General features: G+C 39.2%; 2 protein-coding genes across 3 annotated transcripts; one reads left to right on the forward strand and one right to left on the reverse strand.

The window, feature by feature from the left end:
- Window positions 1-1,121: 1,121 nt before the first annotated feature.
- On the forward strand, window positions 1,122-5,269 carry LOC118737911 (endonuclease III-like protein 1). 2 transcript variants are annotated; one of them, XM_036468730.1, is made up of 4 exons: window positions 1,124-1,287; window positions 1,339-1,737; window positions 1,805-1,975; window positions 4,708-5,269. In XM_036468730.1, the coding sequence occupies exons 1-4, from the start codon at window positions 1,213-1,215 to the stop codon at window positions 5,170-5,172; spliced, it is 1,110 nt and encodes a 369-aa protein (XP_036324623.1). In that variant the 5' UTR covers window positions 1,124-1,212; the 3' UTR covers window positions 5,173-5,269. The 2 variants fall into 2 exon arrangements, with proteins under 2 accessions (XP_036324624.1, XP_036324623.1); XM_036468731.1 differs by lacking the exon at window positions 1,805-1,975 and having other exon boundaries at window positions 1,122-1,287.
- On the reverse strand, window positions 5,264-6,670 carry LOC118737912 (mitotic checkpoint protein BUB3). Its single transcript, XM_036468732.1, has 2 exons — window positions 6,356-6,670; window positions 5,264-6,300 (listed from the first exon to the last, which is right to left on the reverse strand). The coding sequence occupies exons 1-2, from the start codon at window positions 6,545-6,547 to the stop codon at window positions 5,512-5,514; spliced, it is 981 nt and encodes a 326-aa protein (XP_036324625.1). The 5' UTR covers window positions 6,548-6,670; the 3' UTR covers window positions 5,264-5,511.
- Between the last annotated feature and the right edge of the window lie 2,731 nt (window positions 6,671-9,401).

Below are 9,401 nucleotides of genomic sequence, written 5' to 3' on the forward strand. Positions count from 1 at the left end.
CAGTTACCCATAATCCTGGTGGGTGCGTCGTCGTTCATTGTGCAGAATGTCGAATCGTCTATCTGCTCAGCCAAGTCTGTTCCCCTACGATCGTTTGACAGGCTTGAGTGCCAAAGATCGTGGTGCGCATTAAAGTCACCTACTACCATACGGTTTTCACCTCTGAGTAGCGCACCTATTTCAGGGTGATATCCTGCCGGGCAGCAGGTGACAGGGGGATGTATATGTTAAATATTTCGAGCTCAACATCGCCTGACCGGATAGCGATGCCGATGCATGAAGACGGTTATCTCCCCAATCTTGCTCTGTAGCCCGTTACAGTTAAATTGAAGGAGCTTCATGTGGTTCGGGAGACGTGTCGTGATGTGGGGAGTAATCTGTCGGTTTATCGATTCGTTTGGTTCAGGATAGGTCTGTTGCCGTGTAGATGCGCTGCTTAGTCGGCTATCTATCTGTTTTTGGCCCATAATATCTTCGGTAAATAAATAAATAAAGAAATTAAAGTTGCGTCAAAATATGTCGCCAAATTTTGGCCTTAAAATATGACAAAGTGAAAACCAGTCTTAAGTTGCCCAAAAGCACAGGGCGATTCATGTTAGGTATACACGTAGAGCCAATTTACACGACGACTTTGCACCCTGCGTTTTTGGCACGTTCCCTTTTAAAAAAGTCTTCGAAAATCCTCGTGCATTTACACGAGGACTTTTTCTTTGCAGCGTTTCTTGCGTATTTTTGACATTTACGCGTAAAATTTTCTTTGGTCAACTCTTTCGTCCTCATTTTTAAAGTGGAGCGAATCACGAACTCAAAGCAAAAATACGAAAAAGTGAACTCGATAAAAGCGAAACGTCAAAAAAAAACCCCTCGATTTCGCTCGCCGTGCGTGCTTGCCTTCCCCGCTGACTTCGCTACACTTCTTGCCATCAAGCTCGACACTCATGACTTTCCACCCAGGGTGAAAAGTCATCGTGTAAATTGGCTCGTAGAGGAAAAAATTTCGGAGCAAACTTTAACTTGGTATCAGGTTTCGATACGAGTACTCCCTTTTCATACCTACTCAGTACTTGTTTCAAAAGTATTGATGCCAAATTACTTGTTATCGATCGAAAAGTATCGAGTATGTACTTGTATTTACAAGTATCAAATCATTCCTACCGGCGAGTGCCGCGAAAAGCAATTATTTTTTAATTTTCGAAGATTTTATTTTCCGAAATGAGCAAAAAAGGGGCAATATCAAAGGCGTTGGCGAAAAAAGTATACCAACCTGGTCGGGTAGTTGAAGTTAAGGTAAAGTTCTTCAATTTGTTGTCCCGGTAAGTCGTATAGTTTCCCTTTCAGGATATCGAAGATACAGTCAAGTCCCCATTTTTCTCACCTGTACAAACTCGGGGACAGCGCAAAGTAAATAAAACTCAACTGCATAAATTAGTGCAACCCGCTAAAGCTCCAGCAAATTGTTTAAAGGAGCAAGATGATTTCAAAGAAATGATTTGTAACCCTGGTAGTAGTGGGAAATCCAGACAACTTACAGATGATAAAGCACTGGTTAAAGATGATACAAGCAAGCTAAATAGATCTGGCAATCCTGAAGCTAAAGAAATGGAAAATTCGGACAAGTGGGAACCGAAAAATTGGCGTTTGATGTTAGAGAACATCAGAGCGATGCGCTCTGCAACTGATGCACCTGTGGACACTATGGGATGCCACAAATGTTCAGACAACGAAGCCGATGAAAAGGTAAACAGTTTTTCGCACAGTTGAAGCTCATATTTCCAACCTCAATTTAATGTATTTTTGGCAATAGACCCAAAGATTTCAAAAACTTGTTGCCCTTATGCTTTCTAGTCAGACTAAAGACGAAATCACTTACGAAGCCATGCAACGGCTAAAGGATAATCAAATGACACCGGAAATAATTGTGACCATGGAGAGAAGTAAACTTGAAGAGTTACTGAAGCCTGTGTCATTTTATAAAGTAAGCATATGTAATTTGTATGTATATCTAACTACGGTGACCATATTTATGGCAGCCCAGTACGCGACTAAAAAACGTTTTACACTGCTTATTCTTGACTCAAGTCAAGAAATTTGGCTTGACAAAGTTAAGTTGAGTTGGAGAAACCATCCCTATGTATGTACACAATATTTTGCTAGCTGCCCATCCTTTGCACGAAAATCTTGCGTGCTTAATCGGAAAAGCACTTAAGCGAATTTTATTTATTACTTCAATTAGGATGGTATCCGAATCCCTATGAAACAAAATATTGGTGGAGGGAGCACTTTCGAATGGTATCTATACAACTGCATAAAATGATAGCCGTTTTGATTGTTCTGTGAGATGAGCAAAAAAAATAAAAGTTTGTAACATAAGGGTAAGTGTAGAGCAAGTGCAGGTAAAAGAAATACTTTCTTCGATAATTGATAATAGTTGCAAATTTTAAAGGCCGGTATCGTTAATGTGCAGGTATTTTTAATGCATCCATCGGAGAAGTTTCCTTACAAATGCTAAAAATAATACCGGTGATGAGTATTTTCGGGTGGGTATGTTAAATGTGCACTTAAGCATAAATGCAGCAGGGCAATATATACTGCACATACATATGTATGTACATATGTATAATAGTATGCATTTTTTTTTTAGAATATATGGAAGTTTGAAAACTCCTTGGTAAAACAAAAAACCAAAAGTACATGAATACTTCAATAATACTAATGGGCCACTAACTTCTGTTCCTCTCATCGTTATCCAGTTTTTTATACCCTTAATTCGAGTTCTAGCTAATAGGACGAAACATATTTTTAAATAACGATTTGTGTATGTTTTCTGTCCATTTGGACTTATACGGTGTTCACATCAGGCGATTTTCCAGGCAATTTTAGAATCGATTAGTTGAATCCAAAGTTAGCTGCATCCCAACTTCATTGGAAGGTTGAAAGGTCGTTCACACACGTTTGTTGCTTTCAACTAAAAGTTGCCTGTAAAATCGCCATATGCGAACACCGTATTACCGTTATACCACTCTTTTAATGGAGTTACAGTCTAGTAGGAGTGGCATCAGTGTTATTTTTCCGTTCCCTGGACAGAAACCGAACGACTCAAATTTATTCCTGACCAGGGATTGTCACTCCATCATTCCCCAAAAAACCTTTGGGTAATTTGTATGCTGTTACAACACCAGCTTTTTTTTGAACAATAACTCGCACATATGCAAAACTGTCCCATATGAAAACCGGTTTTTACCGTGCAATCCGTACACCGTCCAAGGGCTTGGCAAGACTTCGATAATGCCCCTAATATGAGCCGTTCAGTGTTCACATCGATTAACTCCACTTTCTGAAAAAAATCTTAAATTTAAGTGTTGTTGTTGTAGCAGCATACATGTTCCGCAAAGGGATTTTGGGGAGTGTTGCTGGAGTGACAGTCCTTGCCCAGATATAAATCTGGGTCGTTCCGGTTGCGTAGACCCAACTGTCGAGGGAACGTCAGCACTTGGTATAGTCATAACCATGATAAAAATATTAGAAGGTATCGGTGGTGTACTGTACTTATGTATGTACCTAAATAAATTTCGATACTACAGAAAACCAACATCTCCCGAAGGGGGTTGTTGGTTATCTATCTTCTATATATAAATGTGAATGACAATAAACAATAATGCCTTAAAGAAAAACCCGAAACTTTATCCAAAATAAAATGTATGATAATTGTATTGGAAAATGCTGTGAAATCATATTAGAGTTATTATTCGTAAGAAATTAGATAGTATTTCTTCTATTATATAATTTATTGGAGATGGTTGGTTGGTTGGTTGGTTTAAGTGAATTGTCCCTCAGGTGACAAGCAATTAGCAAGTTTGCCATTTTGATTCCACAACTCGTGCAACCTACAGCCATTTGGCGGCTTTAATAAATTTCAGTACGTCATACAGAGAGAGGCAGCTGCACTATGAAATATTCTGCAGGAATGGTTTGCCGAGTGTCTTTAGCCTCATCCTTGCGAGGTCTGGACTCTCGCACAGCAAGTGTTCGACTATCTCTTTTGAGCCCGGGTCATCGCAGCTGCGACAGAACCTATTGAAGGGCAGTCCTATCCATTCGGCATGTACCCCAACGGGCCAGTGCCCTGTGCGCACTGCAGTAAGTTTGTAGGCATTTGTTTTGCTCATTCCTAAGAGAGCTTTGGTTTTGAGTGAGTCGTAGGACACCCAGAACTGCCGGGCAATTCTGTAGGATCCTGTGCAGTACCTACCATTTTTCACCGTAAGTAGGTTATTTACAATCTATGCATCTGTGCTAAGTTTCAGTTCCCCAGTATAATTGGCTTTAGAGGTATAGTGGTTTTCACATTTTAGTCTATATGTCAGATGCCACACCCCCTATGTACCGGGACTAACATTTCGGGATTAGAGAAAGCTATATCCCTTAAATCGATGTATGTTTCATTGAAATCGAGCGAACCGTGCTTTCAAAAAAGGGATTGCAAAATTTTCTTGTGGCCTATTTATATATAGATATCGGACATTTCGTGTCCATTACAAACTAAATAAATTACACTTAGAAATACATAATAAGGCAGGTTCTGCACTCCACTTCCGGGTGAATTTCAATCCCTGCTAATTTGAATTCAAAGCGAATTATATTAAAATTCACTCGGAAGTGAATTGCAGAACCTGCCTCTTTATAAATTTTTTCTTATCCTTGTTTTAGAATAAAGCTAAATATTTGCAACTGGCCTCACAAATACTGATAGACAAATACAGCTGTGACATTCCGGGCACCATTAAAGAATTAGAAGCATTACCCGGCGTCGGTCCCAAAATGGCGCATATATGCATGGCGACGGCATGGAACGAGGTAACAGGAATAGGCGTCGACGTGCATGTACATCGAATTACAAATCGTTTAATGTGGCTACCTAAACCTACAAAACAACCGGAACAAACCCGTGTGGCATTGGAATCATGGCTCCCGCAGGGACTGTGGCAAGAAGTTAATCATTTGCTGGTTGGTTTTGGACAAACAGTTTGCAAGGCTGTGCGACCACATTGTGTGGAATGTCTGAACCGAGAAATATGTCCAGCGTCAGAACATAAACCTGGCCCAAAGAAAAACTTAATTATCGACAATTGTAAAAATGAGATCGCCCCTAAAAAATCAAAGTTGAAAAAGTAAAAGAAATCTTAAATAACTACCTAATTGGACATGCATAAGTTGTCTACTTGTTTCTATCCTATATTGATCCAACAAATAAAATGCAATTAAACTTGTTTCAAATGCATATATTAGTTTAAAGTAAATAAGTTTTATAAATACCAATGAAAATTGATTGATCATTCCCTATGTCATATCTTAAAATAAATATGCGCGCAGTATCAATAAAAATTAAGGGACTTCAGTTTGATCATAACATCTGGTGAATACAAGGCATATCAATATGCCTTGGGTGAATATAAAAATCTTTATAAATTACTGCCCCAACTGCTGCAGTTTCTATCTTCTCAGTTAGCCCTTCTATTTTTGTTTTGTTTCCTGATCAGTTACATAACGAACATAAATAACTGGATAGGGTACACTTGCTGGCCGCTCTTCATATTCGTCCATATAAGAACATCCAATGGCCAGTGTGCTGCCATCGTGACTGAAGTTTAATGACGAGATCGATGTGTCATATTGATGGAACTGGCAGAGACGCTTTTTATTGAAACCATCCCAAATATTTACCAAACAGTCTGAACCGCCCGTCGCAAATGTATTGTAAACGTTATGAAAACTTATAGCGTTTACAGGGTAAATATTTTCGATGTTATCCTCTTTGACACGATGGCACTTAAAGGCAAATTTGCGCTTTTGTACTTCTGGGTCGGGATCTAAGTATTCAACAGCAACACGTCCTTCAATAGAGGACATCACATAGCCCTCTTTATTAGGAAATAAACGTATGCAACGCGTTTGATACTTTAGCGATGATTCACGTTTCATCATATACTCTTCCATTTTACGCAAATCCCAAATGAGAACTTTGCGATCTGAGGTGGCCACTACTATTTTTTCATCATTCACTGACATGGAATACACTTTGCCGTTACTTTGTTCATATGTGCCCACACAACGCTTTTCCCGCATATCCCACAATTTAATAGTTTTATCCCAACTACCCGTTAAAATACCATTTACAGACTCTGCATATTCCACACAACGAACAGCATCATCGTGAGAACCGACTATGTTTTCAGTGTGCGTATTCACGTCGTAGAGGCGCAGTTGTTTATCCAGTGAGCCGCTTACAACATTTACAATGTCCTTAAATGAGCAACCTTTTTGTTATTGTTAAACCTTGCAAATCGCAATTTCTTACCATAAACGCAACATCCATTACGGGCATGTCCTCTGCGAACTTCGTCCGCATGGCGTTGTTCACGACATCGTAGAAACGAACTGTGCCGTCCCAAGCGGACGCAATTAGGTATTGATTAGTTTTAGGTCCAAATTTTACTGCAGATATAGCATCTTCAGGTGGATTATTTAATTTTACTTCTGTGGGACGCATTCTTTACTTGCTTTTATAGAAAATTTTAGATTTTTTGCCTAACCTGCGTCCTTTTAAAACTGAACCGGCGTCCAAAATTAGAGTAGGGATGTCCCGATACAAGTACGTACTCGATACTTTTGTTTCGATACTAACTACTTTTTTTACTCGAATCGTTGTTTCGATTCGTACTTGGTATCGAAAGAAAAGTACTTGTATCGAATCGATTTGAGTAAGTGCCATATCTTGTCAGCATCTTTTTTATGAATAATAAATGCTGTAAGCAATGACACCGCCAAAATCTAAAGTATGGATATATTTTTACAAAATTACTGATACCACAGCAAAGTGCAAGGAATGCTTTAAAACCGTAAAGTTTTGTGGGAACCTTTCAAAGGTTGGAATTGTTGTCTAATTAATGAATAAATATACATATCGTTACTAATGACCAAATATACATATCGACACCTTAGTGGAAGATTGATCTATCTCGGCAGCCAGTTCGAAAAAGCCGTATCTCAGAAAACTATTCAAGAATGCCCTATTTCAGAAATTGATTGAAAAACGCCCTATCTCAGAAAGCTTTTCCAGAACGCCCTATTTCATAATTTGGTTCAAAAACGTCCTATCTCAACTGAAAATATACTGAAAATATGTTGGGATAGGGCGTTTTTGACCCGAGTTATGAAATAGGGTGTTCTTGAAACATTTTCAGAGATAGGGCGTTTTTCAATATATGTCTGAAATAGGAGTTTTTGGAAAGTGTTCTGAGATAGGAAGTTTTCGAACTGGCTGTCGGGATAGGTCGGTCTTCCACCCACTGTATTGTAAATACAACACAAATTGCTATTTATTTTTCGTTCATGTTCAACAAAATAATACCAATAAAAAATTAAAAGTGTTTAAAGTCATGTTTTTAGTTATTTAGTTCGACTTTGTGTGAAAAACGCATAACGAAAAAGGTATGCCACAGATAAACGCCGGAAAATCCCTTTCACTTTGTTGCATATACAAGAATGAAAAATTATCGATATAAGTAGGTATCGATACTTTCGGTTTACTCATATAAGTAGTACCCAAATAACGATTTGAGTAAACTCATTTAAGTAGGTATCGATATTTTGATGGTATCGGAACGTCCCTAGATTAGAGCCGGCGAATCCGAAATGTTTTAATCGATTGTTCAAATATCTCGATTGTTCTCGATGTTTTCTCTCGTTGACGAATTTTCACCCGAAAATACTCGTGTTTAACAATTCTTTATTGGCGCTGTAACCGCCTTAAGCCTGCTATATAGTTCAATGGGAGCGTGAGCTTTTTATTTTGACCAATATCTCCGTTATTACTTAACTTTTTGCAATAGCTGATACATCAAAAGATAGAGAGTTAGAATATCTTTCAGAATTATAGGATAAAACTAATTTATAAAACATAATATGCCTTTTTTAAGGGCAAAGAATTCCATTTGTATGCTTATAGACGCTCACACACATCTGTCAACACTTGTCGTTCACAAGCGAATGCTTTGCGTACGCACAAATGTGTGCTTGAAAAAAAGGCATATTATGTCTTTCAAAAGAGCTTTTGCGTTGGCCAATGCAGAAGAGCGTTTAAAAACAAAATTAGTCTGTAAAGTCAAAATTTTTGATTTAAGTTGAAACCACTAAGGCACAGTATCCGCCTCACATATAGGCCAATAATAGTAACGCTGTGATACCATATGGAATACCAATCCCTTTCGGTGTCATGAGCTTTACCGATGGTCTTATTTCCACCTGTGAGATCTCTGCCAGGCATGCGTAATCTTTTTGTATGATCTTGCAACTACAACATTGGTGCGATGCGTATGCCAATGAAAGTTCTTATAGGGAAACTCAAGAGCACAGAAGTGCGTTTTCTGTTATAGGAGGGCCAAGAATCCTCTCTGTCCCACAGGATTAAAAGTTTTCCGGTACATTGCTAAATGAGTCGTGTGATCTCTTAAGTATCTTTCAAATGAAGCAATTGATATACCTACGGTGATCTTTCCTTGTTAATTCACCACTTACAATTCGTGGTAAAATTTATGAACTGATTTCTGGGTAGATGCAAGACCGCATGATCGTGCATGAGGACGTCAGAAAAACTCATCCTTCATTTAGACATCTGAAAACTAAATTCGTATAACTTAAACATAGTGCCAAAGCAGACCAACCACACGGGGTCTCTATACATTTCCTCTGCAGCGCCATCCATTTGGTTCATTTTCTGCAAAACCATTCTTCTTCTTCTTTTTTGGCGCTGTAACCGCCTAAGCGATTTTGGCCGAGTTCAGCAAAGCACGCCAGTCGTTTCTCTCCCTCTGCTACCACCAGCGGGTTCCGAGTTGAATACTTTCAGAGCTGGAGCGTCGGTGTCCATTCGAACGACATGACCAAGCCAGCGGAGCCGCTGTATTTTAATTCGCTGCACTATGTCCATATCGTTGTAAAGCTCATACAGCTCATCGTTCCATCGTCTGCGGTACTCGCCGTCGCCAACGCGTAAAGGACCGTAAATCTTCCGCAAAATCTTTCTCTCAAACACCCCAAGAGCCGCCTCATCGGATGTTGTCATTGTCCATGCTTCTGCGCCATATACCAGTACGGGCATGATGAGTGACTTATAGAGCGTGGTTTTCGTACGTCGAGAGAGGACTTTACTCCTGAATTGCCTACTCAGTCCAAAGTAGCACTTGTTGGCAAGAGTGATTCTACGTTGGATTTCAATGCTGACATTATTATCGGTGTTAATGCTGGTTCCCAAGTAAACGAAATTCTCTACTTTCTCGAAATTGTAACTGTCAACAGTGACGTGGGTGCCAAGGCGCGAATGTGCTGACTGTTTGTTTGATGAC

Source organism: Rhagoletis pomonella, unplaced genomic scaffold (assembly GCF_013731165.1).
Source record: "Rhagoletis pomonella isolate Grant_MI unplaced genomic scaffold, Rhpom_1.0 Rhpom_scaffold_00004, whole genome shotgun sequence".
In the NCBI taxonomy this organism is placed as follows: domain Eukaryota; kingdom Metazoa; phylum Arthropoda; class Insecta; order Diptera; family Tephritidae; genus Rhagoletis; species Rhagoletis pomonella.